Genomic DNA, 22136 nt, shown 5'->3' with positions numbered 1-22136 from the left:
ATCCATGAGTAGACTTGGATCTCCTTTGTTCTTTTCCTTGCTTCTTCCTCCTCTGAAGGTTGTTTGAATGACTGAGCTTCCCCCAGTCCTTCCCAGGTGTTCTACATCAGTGATGACTTCTGTGCTGCTACCAGTGCATTCTGGGAAGTGTAGTTTTTAGACCCGTGTCCTTGGATTCAGCTCAACAATTGTACTTTTTATCCAACAAGTGGAAGTGTTGTCCACCGCATCCTAACCAGGGCTGAACTCCTGCTGCTGCTGCTAATTGTGTTGCTGTTCTGCAACGTTTGTGGGTTCTATGATGACAATGAGCCAGTCTGAATCTTAAATGCACATCTGTACCACAGCTGGCAGTGGGTTATTGGAGCATGAGGCTGTGGTGGAGGCGTGTGTGTGTATAAGTGTGTGTGTGTTTCGAAGACCGTTCGGCATACGGTCAAGTAATCCCAGCCTATTTTCTTTTCAGATGCATCCCTCCCCCTCCATAACTCTTTGAGTCCATCTGGTTGATGTTAAAACCACGTCTCAGAGTTAAAAAAGTCGAGTTTGATTCTCAGACAGATTTGTCTTCCTATAAAGTTGAAATACCACTTCTGTCAGGTAGAGTTAGATTTGTGACACTGATACCTTTTAAAAGTCCTATTTGAATGTTGGGGGTAGAGTGATGAGTGAATTGTGTTTTTATTGTGGGTTTTATGTTGTTTATCTGCCTGTCAGAGCCTCAAGCCTCCAGCAAAGTGCATTCATAATGTGTAGTGGCTCTGATGTGACTGTGGAAGTTGTTCCTCGTCCTCAGTATGCTTTTAGAAATAATTGCCTATGCCATCTTTGTCGTCAAAGGCTTATTCTAGGTTTTATTGGCATGACAGAGATAAGTGGCTAAGGTGTTTTCATTGTAAAACTGCTTCCTGAGAGCATTTTATTTTTCAAAAAGCTCAAGGATACACCAACAGATCTTTCTGAAACGCAAAAACCAGCGTTGCTTCAGTGGGTCAGTATGTAATGAATGGTCCAGAGCTTTGAAAACCCCCCCATCAGTCGGAAACACCTTTCCAACTGATGTAATGCGTCTGAGCCCTTTGGTAACCTTTTGGAGCTGACGTTCCAGCGTTTATGCAGTAATTTAGTGAGTGTGAGAGCAGCTCTCTTCTTTTTATTCTTCACACATTTCTTGCAGTCACATTTAAGGTGAACAACAGGGTGTTATTATAGATGCCGGTTCTGAAATGTACCAAACACCTGCCAGTAGGGGGCAACTCCTTTTGTTCCTTAAAGAAGTCCGATTGTGTAGAAGTCTGTAAGAAAACTACCATATTTGTAATTGACCTGTTATCTCAGTAGACATTTCAGGGTAGGCCTACCTAGGGATTGACAAGATCCTACCATCTTCACATCTTCAAAAACATGTCAGTTTCATCTATTGTAATGTTTTTATTTGTTTTTAATTTTAGCAAAAGTTACTCAGCCTGGACTAGATGGTACTTCTTCTTGCAATTTCCAGTTTTCAGATAACATAATCAAAGTCAGACAAAAAAAGACAAGAAATCCCACCAAAAACAAGACACAAAACGACAAAAACAAGAAAAAAATGACAATGTGAGACAAATGACATGAAACGAAATAAAAAAAGAAACCAAAATATTAACAAAAGTTACAAAACGACAAATAAAACACGAAACGATGCACAAACCAAAAAAGGGAAACATAAAATGATAAAAATTAGAAAAGGCGAGAAAAAATGAGACAAACAACACAAAATAAAACAAAAAAGAGACTAAAAATATGACAGAAAAGTTACAAAGCAACAAAAAAATGGACAAATGACAAAAATGAGACGAAGAAATTATACAAATGATACAAAATGACAAAAGCAAGAAACAAGCAGACGGTCAACACAAGCGAGAAAAAAGGAAACACAAAATGATAAAAACAACACACAAAACAACAAATAAAGCACAACAAAAAATGAGACAGAAAACACAAGCGAGACAAAAAGGAAACACAACAGGACAAAAATGTGAGACAAACGACGAAAGTAAGACAAAAACGACAAAAACAAGACAAAATATTACAAAAATAAGACACAAAAGAACAAAGAGCAATCTAGTATTTTACTTTATGATCAAAACAACTTGCCATGGTCTAGAAATTATTTTAAATTTTAAATTTTACTAATTTACACTTTGCAGTTAATGTCTTCTCTGTCATTTTTACACTTTACAAAGTCGTCCTGCGGGCCGGATCAGACCCTCTGTCGGGCCGATTTTGGACCGCGGGCCGCATGTTTGACACCCTTGGAGTAGCAGGATGGAGTATGTGATTGAGTCCAAACAAACAACAGTGGAGCTCTATGGCTCTGTCTACTGAGACAATGCTAGGATCAGTTCTTTTCATGTTATTTGTCGACAATAAGACAATGCAGAATATCGTCAGCTGTATCCTTCACGCATGAACTGCATGACGTGGCAGGTTTTGGTTGTTGTTGCTGGTTCCCTCCGTGGGTCAGTTTAGACGTCTTAGTTTCTGACAGACTGCAGTCCTTTGGGGGATTTAGTGTGAAGAGTGGAGGGAGGAAGGTCATCGAGGTCAGCGGGGATGTCCGTACCAGGCGTCAGTGCTTCGTTTGTGGATAGGCTAACCCGCTCAGGAATGTGTCTACTAGTGCTCACTCCTACGCCATGGGTCGCCTATACCACTTCTTCCATCATCATTACTTCACATGGACACCTCTTCAAATGACAGGACACATGGGCACTCGTCTGTATACTTCTCTGTTGACGTTTTGGTCAGAAAATTATTTACAAGTGACCTCCTCGTCTGGTTTCATTAGTCCTAAGAATGATCCTGGTGGCAAATTTCAATGCCATCTTCTGCATGACAAGGCACAAGATTGATTATGTTTGTTTTGAAGTGCTCACTCACTTCCTCTTTGTCCTCTGTCTCTGACGTAATTGGTCCTAGCTTCTGACTTGCATGAGGATTGATAAGATTCTCTGTACTCACTGAGGTTTCTCATGAAAATCACAATACCAGATATGATGATCACAAGATTGCACAAAGAGGAGAAGTTCAGCCTTAGCCGTGGTAGCACACTAATTTATTTTATCTTTAGATGTTTTTATCCTACTTCTTTCCACATGCCTGTGGTTGAAGTGAAGGCTGTTGAATCCAGCAGAAGGTGGAATATGCCGATGTTCCTCGCCTCGCGGAATTTATTGTTTTCTGCTTTCACACAGAGAAAGAAAATATTTGTTTTCTCAACAAATACCACAACGTTTTAGAACGGAGACAAGCTTTTGGGTTCTCCCATGGGGTTTAAATAAGCAGCTGACTAAATACAGCTTCCACCCTGGTGAGAGTGATTAGAGTTTTCCATCAAACTGCGGAAATACCTGCGGAGGAAATCATGTTAGTGGTGAGATGTGCATCTGTGGTGCTTCTCCACCTTCAGTCCCTGTAGTTTGATTTATTTTCAGGTATTCTGTCATATTGTCCAGTATTTGTTTTTGCTTTGAATTAGATTTTACTTGCATCTGCATACAGCAGGGGTGTCAAACATGTGGCCCACAGGCCAAAACCGACCCGCCAGAGAGTACAATCCGGCCCACAGGACGACTTTACAAAGTGTAAAGATTCCAGAGAAGGCAATAACTGCAAACTGTAAATTTGTAGAACTTTAAATTTAAAATAATTTCCTGACCATAACAAGTTGTTTTGATCATAAAGAAAACTGCATTTCTCCTTGTTCTTCTGTTGTTGATTGTCTCATCTTTGTAATTTTTTCCCTTGTTTTTGTTGTTTTTTGTCTGACTTTTGTCATTGTGTTTCCTTTTGGTCTCGTTTGTGTTTTTTTTTAATCTTATTTTTGTCATTTTCTGTTTTGCTTTATTTGTGATTTTGTGTTTTGTTGTCTTGCTTGTATTGTCAGCCTATTATTTGTTTCTCGCTTTTGTAATTTTTGCCAAATTTTTGTCATTTGTCCATTATTTGTCACTTTGTAACTTTTTTGTCAAAACTTTTGCCTCTTTGTTTTGTTTCATGCCGTTTGTCTCATTTTTTTTGTCATTTTGTTTCTCGCTTTTGTCATTTTGTGTCTCATTTTTGAAACATTTTGTCTTGTTTTGTTGTTTTTTGTAGGGTTTTTTTTGTCTGATGCTTGTCATTTTGATCATGAATTAAAATCCTATATCATTTAATTCCAGATGTGACTAAATGTTTTGTTCCTTTGTAGATACTCTGTTATCTGTAAATTGGAATGTGTAAATTGATTTCATTCTTCTTAAGAAATTTAAGGTTGTTCACAATGTTTTGTTAAAAGGTAATTCCTTAAATGTGAACATTTTTTTGCACTAAAACAAAGGAAAACTTTTGATTTATTGTTGTTTATAGGTTCATTTGCTCTGATTTTACTGGTCTGACCCACTTGAGATCGAATCGGCCTGAATGCGGCCCTTTAACTAAGAAGCGTTTAACACTCCTGGCATACAGGACTCTGACTACTGCAACTATTCAGCTCTACTGTATGTTTGACCTGTTGGGAGAAACTTACACCCCTTTCTGTGGAGTTCAAATTAGCAACCAAGCACTTAAGGCTCCTTGTTTTAACAGCCGACGCCAAACCCCCGGCTCACATATTGAGGTCATTGGTTTAATTGCTTTCTTAATGCCCTTTTCTTACCCTCCTGGGTGTGACACTGTGACCCCACTGAGGGGAGGAAATGAAGCAAAGCCTGTAGTCCCTGCCTCCCCCCTGCTATGGGATGTCTGAACAAGTAGAGCCACTGTTTTTATGCTGTTAGTTCTGATCTTTAGCTGGCCTTTCCAATTGCTGTATTCTATCTCAGTCCCTTCAAATCAGATTTCGTTTGATGTGAAAAGCGACCAGTGCAAGAAGAGGAGAGACATGTGATAAGTGTTTGAATTCACCGGTCATGGGGATACTCTCCAACTTTGTTATGGAAGTTTGAGATACCAAGCATGCCAAGTGCTACAAGGCCTGAGACCCCTGGGAGAATAGTACCATTATTCCAGATAGGAGCCTGCCCATGAACACCCGTGACTGTTCGGTCACCGGAAACAAGGCTTGCTGGGTAATAAGTCCCGGAGATCACTTTGTTTTTGTCTCCGAGGTGGCCAGTTTCTTCGCAGCGCAGCCTGCAGGGTTAGTTTGATACAGAAGTCATTGGAAAAGGAAGAATGAGACTTTGTGCTGTAATGAGATTAGCGGTAACAGAGTTATGTTTATTTTTCAAAGTACAAATACATCCAAGCTGATTTGGTAGTTCAAAACTGACGACTGTAAACAGTTTATTGTGAACGTGAAAAGAGGAGGAGCTACGGTGGCAACAAAAGGTTATGTCAGAGATTCTCTGTGGGAAACTGTGACACTGAATGATCATTGCAAAGCTGCAATTTTCTTTTTATAAACATTTTGTACGCTGTTGCTTTGTGTTCTAAACAGACATCTGAACCAAGCTTTGCTTTTTGCTGCACATGTAAATTACAGCTCTCAGTTTGATCATGTCTGCCTACTCAAAGGCGTGGCTCTTTTTTTCTCTGCTTTTTTCCCCATGCATTGGATCAGATATCCCTCTGATCAATCTCTTTTTGTCACAGAACTGACACATTGACTTACTGACTGATAAATATCCAGCCTATCTTTCCTACATCTCAGTAAATGTCTGGATTTGTTTGGGGAATAAAACAAAGCATTCTTACTGCGACTTTTTAGGTTAGTGACACATCTTCTGTAGCAGATGACGTTGAACGTAGATGCAGAAGATTTTCTGAGCACTAATTTAGATACTTTTATCTTTTTTTTATAGTACATTTTTGAGGATGGAGAACCTTCTATTTCGGCTTGAATTAATTACTAAAGTTTGTTTGTGATTTACAAAAGTCAAGGCAAGTTACGTTTAAAACAACAGAAGCTGACCCATAGTGCTTTCCATTCATTTTCATGACGTAGCTGCGTACGCCTGTCATCCGGCAGCCCACTGTAAAGGAAGGACTCCCTGTCTGGGCAGTGGCTCGATTTAAAGCAGAGTCTGTTACTTTTTAATGCCTTCGCTCTGGCCAAGACCTTTCTGGATTGTTTTTCTTTTCAGTCTCACTCATCTCCTCTTTTAAAACCCTCCTCCTTCTCGCTTTCAGATTCATTGAGCACAAGATGATGTCCGACGCCAGCGAGATGTTGGCTGCAGCCTTGGAGCAAATGGATGGGATCATAGCAGGTAACCCACACTGAAGACCAGGACTTTAAGACATTATGGCCATTGTACTTATTTAAGAGCATGCTATGGGGTATAGTCACATCTGGAAACCATTAAATCGCAAGCTGGTAATACTACGTGCAGAGGACGGTTGCACAGTGTGTCCTTCTCCCACTCCTACCTGCAGTTTAATGCTATCCCCCTGACTATACATAAAGATTTGGAATGCAGCTGAAACTGTGCTTCAAGTTCACCAGCCCTCTCCCCCTCAGCTGCATGTGAAATTAAAGAAAGTTTCCATTGTCCCAGCCGTGACGGAAACTAATGATTATTCAAGCTCCGCGAGTTTGGAATACAGAGTCCTGCCTGGGAGCTTTTGGCTACACTCTGTGTGCTTGTGCCGCTGCAGATGAGCAGACCAGCCTTCAGTTTTGGAGTCCCTACTTTTCCGCTGATGTGTGTAATTATAGCACTGACCTTTCCAATGAGAGCAAGGCAGCAGATCACATGACGTCTCCCCCCCCACCCCACCCCGCCCCTGTTTCCGCAGAAACCACAGCCATCATCAAGCCCCACTCCCTCGCTACTGTGGGGAAGCTGCGATTGTTGGGAATTATTTATTTAGTTCTCTCTTTGTTGCCGTTGGACATCTTCATTATAGCTGACATTTAAGACAGATGACAGATGGTACGGAGTAGGCTGAAGCACACGATGGGAACATCATGCACTCAAGTTCAGTCAATATACTGCTGCTGCTGCTTCCAAGTACCAGCTGAGGCATGGCTTCAACAGATAGACATTTAATTATTGTAAATGGCTTTTCCTGTGTTTGATGCACGCTCAACAATCACTGTATGCACACTATGTTGCAGGAAGGTGTTCTTTAAGTGCAGAGATGGAGAGAATAATAATAATAATCAGCTTAAGCATAGTGTTCGTGCTGTGATTTTGCTGAAATGCTAGCTCGAGTAGGAGTAAATGTACTTTTCCTGTTTCTGTGATACATAACTGATAGGTTTCCCATTTTTGGAAACACAGAAAGACAGATAGCTATGAATAATCCAGCATGTAACACACTGATGCCAGGGGCTGGATGTACAGATAAGGTGTAATGTGCACAAAACCGTGCATATAAAACAGAATGTGCATACCACACATGCCTTAACTCATGCATAGACAGGGTTTTCCAGAGAAAGCCTCAGGTGATGTAATATACTGGAGGAGAACAGTGAATATGAAGTTATTCATGTAGGCTGTTCAACAGTAAAAAAAAATCCAGTCTCAACAGCAATCTGTAAAATGCCAATCAAGAGCATATCTTACATTTATTTTCAGTGTGTGATCATTCACTCTGTAAAATCTGTCTTGAAATGAACAAAATGGTTTAGTGTTTGATGATATTTTGAGACATGACGGTTAGTAATGGTTTAAATTTGCATGTAATGAATTTGCTGATATTTGATCTGCGTGATGTACAGTTTGTCCAACATTTGTGTCTGTGGACCGACCATGCTATAAGAGCAACACGTGCATGTGTGAAATACGTGCATGCACGACAACAAAGTCCTCCAAGTGTACCAGAAGTTAGTATAATAACAGATATTGTGTATATGTAGTGTCCACAGCTATCTGAGTGCATCCATAGGGGAGTACAACCCTGTAAAACCCACGGCTGCAGAAATACATCAGTTTTATTTTTAGAAAATATGATATATATTTGTATATATGTAATTTTGTGCATTTTTATATATTTTATATATATTATCATTATTATTAATAATTACATTTTGTTTTTTACTAGCTTTTATATATATATATATATATATATATATATATATATATATATATATATATATAGTTTATTTTTTGCTACTTTTTTCTATATTTGGGTTTACATATATATAATTTTTTTGTTTATTTTATTTGCTTTTTTTGCTAATTTTTTTCTATAGTTAGCTCTTACAGCGTTAAAGTTCAAAGCAGTGATAGCTAAACTGTGCTAATTCTAGCAGTCTTTTTTGTGCCTCTGTGCCATTGAAAGCCATGACCAGACACCTTCTGTTTTGGGGTTGATTGTTCTGTCGCATTGCTGTAAATTCAATATGTCTTAAATGCCTGGAGGGAATTTCTTCAAATATGAGTCTTGGTCTCAAAGACAATAAGAGTAATTTCTTCTTTGTGTATTCTTGCATTCCTCAGCATCAGAGCAGCCAGTATGGAATGAGACAAAGTTACTGTAAACTGTGTGTCAAAGAATGAACTACTTTGGAACAGTGAAAAAATACACTTTATTTTCTCTGAATGTGTGCGCGTGCGTGTGTGTGTGTATGTGTCAGTGTGTGGATGCGAGTTACTCCTTCTGTGGTATTTATGCAGTTCATGTGTTACAGTCCCGTAAATTTTCAATATTTTTTTTTCCACTCCAAGTTGTTTTATCCGCATTGGATAACTTCAGACCGTTACAGCAAGAATCAAAGTTAAAAATGAAAGTTTAGGAACATTAACAATTTTTTGGTGTTGAAGGTCATTGTGACCTCAAAAAACACATTTTTGTTAATAACTGTAAAAATTATATGCTAATATGGACCAAGTTCCACCCTGATGTCTTTCAGGATAAAATAATGAAGTGATTCCATTTTATGTCCAAACAGTTAAAGGTCACTGTGAGTTGTTTAATATTTTCCAAAAGCACTTTCTGGTCATTATCCAACACAATAATTTAGGAACAGAGGGGGTGACTCTGAACAAAAACTGAAATTTACAATTTTTGCTATTAATCACACTTACACTGCTCCCATAGTTAAATATTAACTGTGGCTTTGGTGATAAATCCTTCTCTTTTTTTCACAGCGTGACATTTAGTGTGTGAGAAGCCAACATTTTATGCCAGCCTAAGGAGATGTGCTGTCACAGCTTTGCTCTAAACTGATACTGACTTTCCCTGCTGTACCTCCCCAGGCTCCAAGGCCATGGACTACTCCAATGGTCTGTTTGACTGCCAATCACCCACATCACCTTTTCTGGGAGGCCTTCGGGTGCTGCACCTACTGGAGGACCTGCGAGCAGCGCTGGAGCTCATGGACAACGAGGAGAGGGACAACCTGAGGTGTCAGATCCCGGATTCCACCGCAGAGGGACTGGCAGAGTGGCTGCATGGAAGAATGGTAATAAGTGCAGTGTTATGTATCCTTCTGTGTCCAGTGTTTACTGTAAGTGTTTGGAAGCAAAGACAAGAATTATGTGTTGATGTTATGTTTGTATATGTGTAGGAAAACGTCATTTGTTACTGTTTGCTGATTTTAAACACTTTTATAGTTCTGCTGCTTCTGAGCATCAATTTGGTGGAACTCCCTTTTCTTTTTCTTTTTACCTATTTTGCATCCCAAGTCTGTGAGCTATAAGATCACTATCTGTGCACTGCGCCGATTTAAGATGTAGTCTGGTATGACTTATCCTCCGGTCTGCTTTTCATCTGTTGATCGTGCTCCGTTGCCTGCACCGCGGCTTTGTTTAATGTAAAAATACTGTTATGACATGATTTGTGAACGATGAAGTTTCTATAGGAGGAAATAGTTTCCGTCTTTGAACTCGTGCAGAGTCACAGTGAGGCTCTTGTTTTTCTTCCCTCCTGGCCTCGTCTCTCTACGTGTGATATTCGAGAGACGAGTTTGCTTTTGATTCGATTTTAAAATCACTTTCATGTGAGGACACTTTTGACCCTCACATGCTTCCCAGAAAAACTCAACGTGTATATCCTGTTCGTGAAGGGGAAACTGTGTGACTTCATTGTCTGGCAGGTTATATGATTACACACAAAAACAGTATGCAGTGTACCCATTAGACAATCCATGTGGCTCAAGGCTGCTGTGGATTTTCATTTGGTTCTTCACAGCCAGACTCATATTTCAGTATGACAGCTAAAAGCTTTCCCCCTCTTTTTTTCCACAACTCAGAAGAAATAACGATCTGAGGCCACACTTAACTGATTTGTTCAGACAATACAAATCAACTTGCATTGTTTCTCATTTCAGACCAACGTTCCCGGTGCAGAGGCGGTATACCAGGAGCGCCTGTCGCGTCTGGAGAGTGACAAAGAATGCCTTATCCTTCAGGTGTGTGAACAAATCCCTCCGTTGCAGCTTCAAAATCACACACACAACAACTGCTCCTGAATGGGCAATTAAATACTATTATACGCCAGTCAACCACAAAATTAAAGCCACTGAAGTGAAAAACATTGATTATCTCATAAGAATGTTACCTGGCAGGCAGTGGGATGTTTTAGCAGGCAAGTGAACAGTCCTTTCTTGAAGTTAAAGTGTTGAAAGAAGGACAAAGCAGATGGATTTAATGTTGTGACTGATCCATGTATGTAGCTCCTCCTGCATAATTAACTCGACCAAAGAGTTTGTGGTTTCAGTACTAATATTTATGTTGGCAGAATCTTACAAAAACTGGATTTTGAAGGAATTTGATGGAAAGGAACTAAATATTATTTTCAATCCAGATTTAAAGCCATGGTGTCTCCAGGTGTCAATTTAAAATACAGGTTAACTCTGAAGTTTGAGGCAAATATTCTAAATGTATGCTTTCCTGCATTCATCAGTTCTAATCTATCAGAATAGGCTCAAATATTTTCTACTGTCTAAACAAAATAAGGAGAAAAACATTCTTTTGTTGCTGCCCTGCCCTTTATGTTAATTACTGCCAAATCTGTCTAGGCTTACTAGCCCGTCTATATAAACTAACGATGCAACACTGCACAGTTGCTACTAAATTTAGCAGATATGTACAAATATCATCTGCCATATTTTATGTAATTCTACCAAAAGATGGCACCACAGTAACTTGAATAGCCATAATTTAGACTACAGTCATGTAAAAAATTATTAGACCACCCTTGTTTTCTTCAATCTCTTGTTCATTTTAATGCCTGGTACAGCTAGTGGTACATTTGTTTGTGCAAATATAATGAAAACAACAAAAATAGCTCCTAAGAGTTTAATTTCAGAGATGATGTAGCACCATGTTGGGCTGGATTTTTCTTGGTGTAATGAAGCGTTTCTTCGCTACCTGTCTCTCACTCATGCCAATTTCCAGCAGTGCCAAGATGGCTGCCTTTGTGGCTTCACATAATTCTTTAGTTTTAGGCATTTTGTGAGGGCTGACAAGTTCTGAGTTGTGCTACGGCTTGAATGTCAGCAGGAAACCACTCTAGGCCTTTACATGTGCTGCTTATGACATGAAATGTCCTCTTATATAATCTGGGAATACAATGAAGCTGAAGCATGTCAAACAGGACATAAAGTGTTATAATCAGCTGCATTTATGTCATGTTTGTTGTATTCTTCAGATAAAATACCTTTAGTGGTGCCAGGCATTGAAATGAACAAGAAATTGAAGAAGAGAAGGGTGGTCGAATATTTTTTTCCATGACTATATTTCTTGGCCAGGCAAGGCAATCCATAACTTCGGAAATTAACGTCTTCAAACAGGAAATAGTTCTGTACAAGCTCCGTATTGCCCCAAAATATCAAACTATTCTCGCTCTCAGTGCTTTGAAGTTTAGAAACCATGATCATTGAAGTTGTCCCACCTTTGTCTAGGTAAGTGTCTTAACGGACCAGGTGGAAGTGCAAGGCGAAAAGATTCGGGATCTAGACAAATGTCTTGAGCATCATCGGGAGAAACTGAATGCTACTGAGCAGCTGCTTCAACAGGTACGGCCTCTGCAAAGTAGACTTGTCTCAGCTGTGCAGTTTTCAGACGTCTAATTCAGACAGTTGGGAAAGTTTTTTGAACATTTCAGCCCATATGAAAACTCCTTTTACTCCAGTATATGTTCTTTGCTGAGGGTGTGTGTTGCTCTACAGGAGCTGTTGAACCGGTCAGCGCTGGAGACCCAGAAGCTGGAGCTGATGACTGAGGTGTCCAGCCTGAAACTGAAGCTAACTGCTGTGGAGCGAGATCACAAGGACAATGAGGTAGACCCCTGTCCAGAAAATGTGCTTTACAAAGTTCTCTGTTGCACCTGCAGCTTGTCTTATGTGATTCCCAGTCCTGGCAGCCACCTAGCCATTGTTTTCCAGTCACAAAGGTCCGTCTCGCTCGGCCGGTGGACCCAGGGATGTGTCATGTGGTGCCGGGTGAACTTCTGTAAGGGTTACAAAGAGGCTTAAACACTCCTGGTGCTCCAGCAGCTGTTTCCTGCCAGAGAATCTCCACCCACCCACACCTCCTCTGCCCCCTTCTCTGAGGGGCTAAAGCAGGGAGAGTTATAGTTTCCATACACTCTCAACTCTAGCTGGGACGTATTATGTGGAGTTTCCAGACAGTCAAAGCTGACAGGGAGAATATGGATTTTGCAACTGCGCATTTTATTTGTATTTCCATTTAGACCCCATTTAGCTTTAAAAAACAAACAAACCTGAAGAATGTATCTTCTTAGTCCTGTCTAAGCATCCTGACAGGTATTTATTTAACCTTCAGCAGCTGACTGACACATTTTGTACCGAACATCTCAAAGCCATAACTCAAGTTATTCTTTATAACGTGAAAAGCTTCTGTTGGGGATAAATGTATACCAATCTGTTTTATATTCCTATAAAAAGAGCTCATCAATAGATTAAATTTATACACAAAGATTGCTGATATTAACTTATATTTTGCGATAAGTGCATCAGCCTCAGTGCACATTTTAGCTGAAAATAACATGAAATTACATTAAAGAGTTTTTTTTGTCGTCCCCTTCCACTACAGATCTTAGGTACAATTATCTAATATTGAAATATTGTTAAATATTGATCAGATTTTACTACTAATGAAAGTGGAAAATATATAATATATATAATAAAAGTATTGCCAAAACTTAAATTTAAATAATAGCTGCAAAGAAAACAATCTGTATTGCTCTTAGCAGCATATGTCTTTCTGTCCAGTAGGGGTGCAAGTTATTAATCATCAATGTGTTAATTACCATGTATAAATAATAAATAATTCACCCAATTAAAAATACAGTTGCCAATAAGACTAGATAGATAGATAGATAGATAGACAGACAGACAGACAGACAGACAGACAGACAGACAGACAGACAGACAGACAGACAGACAGACAGATAGATAGATAGATAGACAGATAGACAGCCCTAACAAATTCAAATTGTTTCAAACATTTTGTCCATTAAAATGTCCTACTCTAGAAATACACTATATATACTGCCTATAAAGAAAGGTAGTGAAAGCTGAAGGAAAACAGCCTGAAGTTCTATTTAAAACAAATAATCAGCTTATATGAATGTAAATCAGTGCATTTAATTGAATTCATGGGGCTCCTACACTGTTTCTGATTCTGGTATTTTGAAGGCAGTTTCACTCTTACTACCCATGACCCTTCCCTTTAGTCCAGGATTTGTCTCCATGTGTGGACTGGGCTTCTCACATTCTCTCTAGAGGGGCATTAGTCTGAAAATAATATTGATGCCTTTGGCAAGAAATCTCCCCCGTCGAAATAATCAACGGTCTCTCCCACACAGTGTCCAGTGTAGGTTTGTCTCAGAGTTTAATGGGTAATGGGAGTTCTTTTTTCCTCCCCAGGGCTTGCATCAGGAAGTAACAGACCTACGGTTCAGGGTGACTGACATAGAGAATGAAAGGCTGCAGTGTGAGAAGAAACTCAAAACAACCAAAGTGAGTGTCACGTCCAGTTAGCACACACTTCACTGTTTTACCTTTGAATTAACAGCAGATCTGCGTTCATTTTTGTCCTTTAAAATGCATAATTACATGTTTAAATCCTCTTGTTTTGCCCTATGACATTTTGACTCTGCTTATTCCCCTTTTTATTGGCTCCTGCTCTTATTCTCTCCTCTCTGATTTTAATATCTTTCTGCTGTATGCTAACCTGTCAAGCGTCCAAAGTGGAACACTGAGCGGTTCACTGAAGATGAGGTGATGGTTTAATCTCCAGCCTGTACTCTTCTTCTTTCTGGCCCTTAAGATCCTCTAAACCTGCTCCTTCTCCACTGCTGCACACTTCTTTCCTGACTTTCACCACATTTGCTGTAAGTGCTTCCACCTGCACCAGTTACAGGATGTGTCCCAGGATGTGTCCCAGGTTCAAACCCTCTGTTAACTTTTGCTGTACAGTAAGCATTTCATATTCAAAGAGGCATTTCTCCCATTGGAAAGCTTCACATCACAGTAAGCTTTTGGTTCTTTGGTTTGGGTCAGTTACACACGTGGACAAAATTGTTGGTACCCCTCAGTTAAAGAAGGAAAAACCCACAATTCTCACTGAAATCACTTGAAACTCACAAAAGTAACAATAAATAAAAATTTATTGAAAATTAAATAATCAAAATCAGCCATTACTTTTGAATTGTTGATTAACATAATTATTTAAAAAAACAAACTCATGAAATAGGGCTGGACAAAAATGATGGTACCCATAACTTAATATTTTGTTGCACAACCTTTTGAGGCAATCACTGCAATTAAACGATTTCTGTATTTGTCAATGAGCGTTCTGCAGCTGTCAACAGGTATTTTGGCCCACTCCTCATGAGCAAACAGCTCCAGTTGTCTCAGGTTTGATGGGTGTCTTCTCCAAATGGCATGTTTCAGCTCCTTCCACATATGTTCAATGGGATTCAGATCTGGACTCATAGAAGGCCACTTTAGAATAGTCCAACGCTTTTCTCTCAGCCATTCTTGGGTGTTTTTGGCTGTGTGTTTTGGATGGTTGTCCTGTTGGAAGACCCATGACCTGCGACTGAGACCAAGCTTTCTGACACTAGGCAGCACATTTCTCTCCAGAATGCCTTGATAGTCTTCAGATTTCATCGTACCTTGCACACTTTCAAGACACCCTGTGCCAGATGCAGCAAAGCAGCCCCAAAACATTACTGAGCCTCCTCCATGTTTCACCGTAGGGACAGTGTTCTTTTCTTCGTATGCTTGGTTTTTGAGTCTATGAACATAGAGTTGATGTGCCTTACCAAAAAGCTCCAGTTTGGTCTCATCTGTCCAAAGGACATTCTCCCAGAAGCTTTGTGGCTTGTCAACATGCATTTTTGCAAATTCCAGTCTGGCTTTTTTATGAGTTTTTTTCAGCAGTGGTGTCCTCCTTGGTCGTCTCCCATGAAGTCCACTTTGGCTCAAACAACGACGAATGGTGCAATCTGACACTGATGTACCTTGGCCTTGGAGTTCACCTTTAATTTCTTTGGAGGTTGCTCTGGGCTCTTTGGATACAATTCAAACGATCCGTCTCTTCAATTTGTCATCAATTTTCCTCTTGCGGCCACGTCCAGGGAGGTTGGCTACTGTCCCGTGGGTCTTGAACTTCTGAATAATATGAGCCACTGTTGTCACAGGAACTTCAAGCTGTTTAGAGATGGTCTTATAGCCTTTACCTTTAAGATGTTTGTCTATCATTTTTTTCGGATGTCCTGGGACAATTCTCTCCTTCGCTTTCTGTTGTCCATGTTCAGTGTGGTACACACCTTTTCACCAAACAGCAGGGTGACTACTTGTCTCCCTTTAAATAGGCAGACTGACTGATTATGAGTTTGGAAACACCTGTGATGTCAATTAAATGACACACCTGAGTTAATCATGTCACTCTGGTCAAATAGTTTTCAATCTTTTATAGAGGTACCATCATTTTTGTCCAGGCCTGTTTCATTAGTTTGTTTTTTAAAATAATTATGTTAATCAACAATTCAAAAGTAATGGCTGTTTTTGATTATTTAATTTTCAATAAATTTTTATTTATTGTTACTTTTGTGAGTTTCAAGTGATTTCAGTGAGAATTGTGGGTTTTTCCTTCTTTAACTGAGGGGTACCAACAATTTTGTCCACGTGTGTACATGAGTGGGTCCAGCTTTGCAGTGTGTTCACTGGTCTGCATGTTAATTATTTTGCAGAATATTGGTTTAGCATGAGCTTACACTGAACCATTAGAGAGGACTGAACTAACTAAATTACTAACTGACCTACTTACTAATGCTTTATCAAAGGGACCCTCCACTGATTTTACTCATGAAATTGAGTTTGCTCATATTACTCAGCTTGTCAAGAAGGTATGTTGTCTGTGGCTCTGAAGGAACTTGCCAGAATTTCCACCTTCCATCCGTATTTACATGTTGTGGTAAAATAAGCATGCTCTGGCCTAAAAAATGTAAAACAATATAGAAAAATAAAAAAAAAATAATAATTAAAACATAATAAAAGAATATTATATAGAAACAAAATGCATAGTGTACAGCGCTGGGCAGTGATTGGCTCAGCAGCCATAGCATCAGTCTCCTCCGTCTCCCATGTTTAGCATCATCTTACACTGAAGTCTGATCGCTGGGCATAGTGTTGTTCTGTGGTGGCGTGTTTTTGTGAAATTTTCGTAAATTTTTTTATTAATTTCAAGCCCTACGATGTTGATCAAGCACCAGAGGAAGATGTTTACGATTAATTACGTAGGTTTAAGAGTGTAGAAAGTGTTTAAGAGAATAGGAAGTGTTCATAAGAGTGTGGCGAGGGTTTATAAAGCCTGACAATATATATTAATAATAAAAGAAATATAAGGTCGCTACTTCGCAGATTATCGCCTACCGCGGAAGGTTCTGGAACCCCCTCAATAGACGAAGGACCACTTTATATGTTTTCACAGTAAAATATAGCCTAGCTGCGCTAGACCCAGGTCTGAAGACACAAGGGTCTATGGCCGCGCGACAGGGAGGGAGGCGGGCTAAAAGGTTGTCTTTCAAATCACTCTGCAGCAATTGGGTAGGTATACAACCAATCAGCGCAACGAATAGGCTGATGTAGTTCCTAGAGCGCCGGAAATCAGAGGATGCGGTAGTTCGGTGAAGCCTTATTTATACAGTCAATGGGTGAAGCTCAAGTATATTACAGACATGTTAACAGAAAGATTATTCAGAGTCGGTGCTAATGGAGCTCAACGACTGTTGTCGTTTTTGTTGTCGACCCTGACAGAGAATTAAATTCGTTGCCGTGGGTTGTCTGGCTAGGCTAAGTAAAATATGCACATTGCATACAATTGTGGCTCCACAAAGAATGATTTCTCATAGTATGATTACCGGGACTGACTGCAGTATGAACATTTAAAATATGTGCTAGCCTCATAAAAATACTGTTACTAGAGAGCAGCCCATAAAGACTGAATCACTTGATGTCAGCTATAGTAAATCTGAGAATAGAACATCTTATTTCACTCTTTAAAAAGTATGTCTTTGTCTCAAACTTGTCTGAGCTGCTGAGTGGAAACCAGAGGTTTCTTTAGGCACAGCTGGCTCGCTTCTACTGTAGCCTGGACGTGAGAAAAAGAGCCTTAATTTAAGTCATATTTTGATGCAAATATTTCCACATTAGCAGAAATGTAGCACAGCTTGCAAGTGGAAAGCTCTGTTTATTTAAATGTGAAATTGCAATAAAAATATTTTGTCCCTATCAAATATTTCTGATTATCATTCTGGGAATACACAACAAGTACAATGGGAAGAAGAAGATAGCCTGAATGACTTATTCAGGGGCATCCCCTTAAACAAATGAAAATTTATTACGTTTTTAATCATCAAAAACGAAATGAAACAAACACAGTCTCAATATACACAGACAAGTAATCTCTTTAACTGTAACCTGGCAAAGAGGGTAGCTTTTTCACTGTCATATTTCATAGATTACAAAACTGAACCGTGCAAGCAGTATAAATAAATAAAAACTCAGATGATGTCATGGAGCCTCTTGGCCTCTGCTTCATTAAAAGTATTTCATTGGAGTTCCTCAACTTTAACTGGAAAATAAATTGTTAAACTGTGGTTTAAGTATTTTTATTAAGAAATACCGTTAAACATCCTTTGGTGACAGCTCGTCAAACGTGAGTGTTTACTGCTTTTCTTTGTTTTTATTGTTGTAAATTGTAAATAAAATAGCTTTCAATCAACCACCGTTACAGGAGGAACTGCAGCTTCTGCAGAAGCAGCTGGAGGAGAGAGAGATGGAGCTGAGGAGGCTGAAGGATGACGGCAGACTGAGAGTGGAGAGCCACAACAGAGCCGAGGGAGGAGAAAGAGGTGGGAGCTGTTTTAATAACCGTCTGGATACTTCTTCTACTATTTCCTGCAGTTCAGCTCTAATTTTGCAAAAGGATTTATGAGGATTAGACAAATAGACATTTCACATTCCAACAACACCGCATCCCCCTCCAGCAGGCTTACGGGAAAAATAATGTGTGTGCTGCTTTCATTTGGATTTCACCATTAATCATTTTTTAACTATCTCACATTTCACAGACAGTCTCAACTCTAATGAGGTGATTTGAGGCCCATTTTGTATGTCACTCCTTATCTGTCTGTCTGCAGGATCCATACCAAACATATGACTGTTTTACTCCCTCCATCCACCACTGACCTTATCTTATCCGCACCAATGGTCGAGGAATGCCTTTTTTTAGAAGGGGAGTTTGTTATGCTGGTCTGCATGTAAACATGTGCTGCACAGTGAAATCTGAAGAACTGAAGGTTTTTGTTTTATCTGCCATCTCACTGTACTGGCAACAATTTGATACTGACAAAATCAAATGTATAATTAAAGCAGCAAACAGCGTTGATCGGCTCCTCGCATCCTTGCTGGTCAGTGGTGCTGTGACTGAGAGTGTACTTCGACCTATGGATGTGATGAGGGCTGGACTTTGATCACACATGTAAAGTTTGAGGCAGATTGAAGCATGTACGGCTAGGTATGCAGCACTTCCTGTTTCATGGGGAAACATTCAAAATGGCCGCATTCTGCTTTTCTCCATTTCCACGCCCTCAGAGATTTGCGGAGCTTTGATAACTTTTTATCACCCCTGCCTGGTGTACATCTTAACCAAATTTGAGGTCTGTTGGAGTTACCCCGTTTGAGTTTATAACTCTTCAAAATGTGCAAAAATTGGTTTAAAATCATCCAAAATACGACACATAATTCAAAATGGCCGACTTCCTGTTGGGTTTTGAGTTACATATGCGTACAGAATTTCGTAGCTGTAGGTGCTCGGACCCTGACGGACCAAAGGGTAAAAATGTGCTTTTCAGAAATGAACCAAACTGTGACAAAAAGAGATGTGTGAATAATTGGACTCTGGTACGCTGTGATTGCAATGAAATACGTAATGTTAAAAAAGAAATTTACAAGCAAGATACAAAGACAGGATCACTTACAGAGCGGGGGGTTTGGCTCAAGGACTTTTGAGCTGGGCAGATGTGAACTTTGGCGGTTGAGTTGAACCATCTAAACAAGCTGTGTAGACGACATTGTCATAATGTCAACTGATAAGGGTGTTATGGTGATCGTGTTTTCTAACTGTCTGTTGGCACTGAGTAGACAAGTAGCAACACAAACATCCAATATTCACTCTCCTTTTGGCTCTGGTGTCGCTTGGATCAACTCCTGAGGGGATTTTCTGGCTCTTGAGCGGCTAAATGTTTTTCACTAGTGAGCTGCAAACTTTCCCCGTCTGCCGTTTGTTGCTACATGTGAAGAGTTCATTTGCAAAAACAGGCAACTCCGTTTTCAGAAAACTCTTTTTTTTTTTTGTTTACTTGAGATAATAATAATAATAACACTAATAATTTATTTTTCTCTATTTTTTCATGTATTTTTCTGCTGAGTCAAATCCACTCAACTTCAGTTTGATTGATATTATCTCAAGTAAACAAAAAAAAGTTTTCTGAAAATTTATCAAAACGGAGTTATCTGTTTTTGCAAATGAACTCTTCATGTGTTTGCAGTGATTCATTGTTGATAAACGCTGCAAAGTCTGGAAACAATGCTGATGAGAGGGCAGTGAGGTTTAACCAAAATAGGAAAGGTGTCAGTTGTAAAGCCAAAACAGTAGTTGGAGGAGACTAAAATGCCCTGTAGTACTGAGAGGAACTGCAGAGTTGGGTGATAATTATCAGTGGGTTCATCACTATGAGTGGCATAGACTAAATCCCAAACTCCACCTTAACTGTCACTAAACACTCAGACGTACCTGATGTCACAGCTGTGTATGAATTTGTTGAAATGGTTTTTAAAAAAAAAGGAGGAACAGGACACACCATCACACTATTTCTGGAAATGAAAACAAACTACCAAAAGTCAGGAAAATCATGAACATCTGTAAATAATATGCAGATGTTTGTGTGAAAATCCAAACTCTGCAGTGAATCACATCAATGCCAAGCAGACAGATGCTACAGACACATTTCTTCCCGACAACATCCATGCTTCGTTTTCTTTGTGAGGCTGGACCACCACATATAAATGATGCTACCAGTTTTGCTACCAATTATGGGCAAGTCCCGCAGCAAAGTCTGCAGAAATTTGGAGCTGACAGAAAGCGTGCCAAGCAGCGTTGCAGCTTGAAGTTCTTGAGTGTGAAGATTGAGCGGTGCATACAGATCATGCTTTAATTCACTGAGGGAAGGTAAAAATGTTGTTTATTGAAGTGTCTGAGTTTTAATTTAAAAAGCTATTTAGATTTAATAAGCAGGGTTAATACTGGATTCTGCTTCAATTAAGTGCGATCAGACACCAAATATACTTGAGCTCTCGTCCTACAAGCAGATTTTTAGCATTTAGAAGGCCTGCCCTTTCAGTTTGGATTAGACTGCCTAGTGACTGATGCATTTACTTGTGTAGTACTCACTCATAAAGGCCTTCAGAAATGAAGGCTCCATCACAGCACCCAGCTAAAACAGGAGCCCTGTAGACCAGCACACTGAACCCCAGATGTTTCATTATTTCTATTTTCTGTTGGTTGCACAAGAGAACCCAGAGGAGTCAAAGGTAAACTTAAAGAAGCATCAATTGTCTTGTTCCTTTTTTCTCCAGATGCTGAAATGTTGAAGATGAAGAGGGTGTTGGAATCACTGACATCAGAAAACGACGATAAGGTACGATGCAGTTCATCAGCTGCAGCTTTGACCTGCTGATGGTGCTCGTTACTGTAACATACTATGTGTGTTCATCCACAGGAGAGGAGGATTAAAGAGCTGGAGGAGTCGCTTATTAAGTGCAAAAAGGTGCAGGAGCTGGTCAAAGGTCAGTCTGTGTTTGAAGTTCATATGCATTCTAAATATTACTCATAAATTACAAATGGACTCCCCATGATACTTAAAATGCTGTCATTAAAACTGCTACTAAATGAGCATTACATTGACCCTCTGATCCCCGAGCAGTTTCTGGGTGTTCCTGCTCCTGTCTCATTTTAGTCATTGTGGGCTTTTTGTTGTATTTTCACCGCTATATAAAATCCAACTTAAACAACGAACCATAGAAGTAGAGAGAACTCAGAATTGGGGTTTTTTTTCACAGTATGTTAAGTTTCTTTATTTTACAAACGTTTTTTTTATAAATGGAACTAACATGCACAGAATTTTTCCAGTTTCCCAAATCTACTACCAATACTAGAACTCTACATTCTATAGATATTTTGCTACTTATATTTTCAATTTGTCTCCATATTTGTTTCCTGTTATCTCTGTGTAAACACTGAAGCCAAAAAGTCCCTCAATTTTTTTGCTTTGTACAATCCGTTTATTATCCCCCGCCTCCACGAAGTTATATAGGTTTGGCGTCCGTCCGTCCGTGCGTCCGTCCATCCGTCCGAGATGAAGGGGACAGCTTTTCTCGGAAACTATTACAGCTAGGATTACGAAATTTGGTGTGTAGCTTCACACAATGGACACCTTGATCGAGTTCGAAAATGAGACCTGTGCGATAATATTTAACAGAGTTATGGCCCTTTATCACTATTTTGGATATAGACTCATAGACATCACATGTGGTGGGGGATATTGATGACCATGTCATCTTGTTTATTTTTAAAATAGGACATGTAGGATACAGTGATATTGATGAAGTATCAATACGGTTTTAA

The 22136-nt window shown here is 39.5% G+C and overlaps 1 protein-coding gene across 2 annotated transcripts in view; it reads left to right on the top strand.

Moving 5' to 3' along the window:
- ppfibp1a (PPFIA binding protein 1a) overlaps positions 1-22136 on the top strand; it is a 70385-nt gene that overhangs the window by 5680 nt on the left and 42569 nt on the right. For both annotated transcript variants that reach the window (XM_051956812.1, XM_051956806.1), the window contains exons 2-10: positions 6154-6233; positions 9171-9376; positions 10244-10324; positions 11819-11932; positions 12086-12196; positions 13808-13900; positions 18186-18303; positions 21089-21150; positions 21232-21298. In XM_051956812.1, the coding sequence (XP_051812772.1) occupies positions 6170-6233; positions 9171-9376; positions 10244-10324; positions 11819-11932; positions 12086-12196; positions 13808-13900; positions 18186-18303; positions 21089-21150; positions 21232-21298 (916 nt within the window). In that variant the 5' untranslated portion in view covers positions 6154-6169. The remainder of the gene's footprint in view (positions 1-6153; positions 6234-9170; positions 9377-10243; positions 10325-11818; positions 11933-12085; positions 12197-13807; positions 13901-18185; positions 18304-21088; positions 21151-21231; positions 21299-22136) is intronic.

This window comes from Acanthochromis polyacanthus, chromosome 1, assembly GCF_021347895.1.
Source record: "Acanthochromis polyacanthus isolate Apoly-LR-REF ecotype Palm Island chromosome 1, KAUST_Apoly_ChrSc, whole genome shotgun sequence".
NCBI classification, from domain to species: domain Eukaryota; kingdom Metazoa; phylum Chordata; class Actinopteri; family Pomacentridae; genus Acanthochromis; species Acanthochromis polyacanthus.
This window is presented reverse-complemented; position numbering and strand designations above follow the sequence as displayed.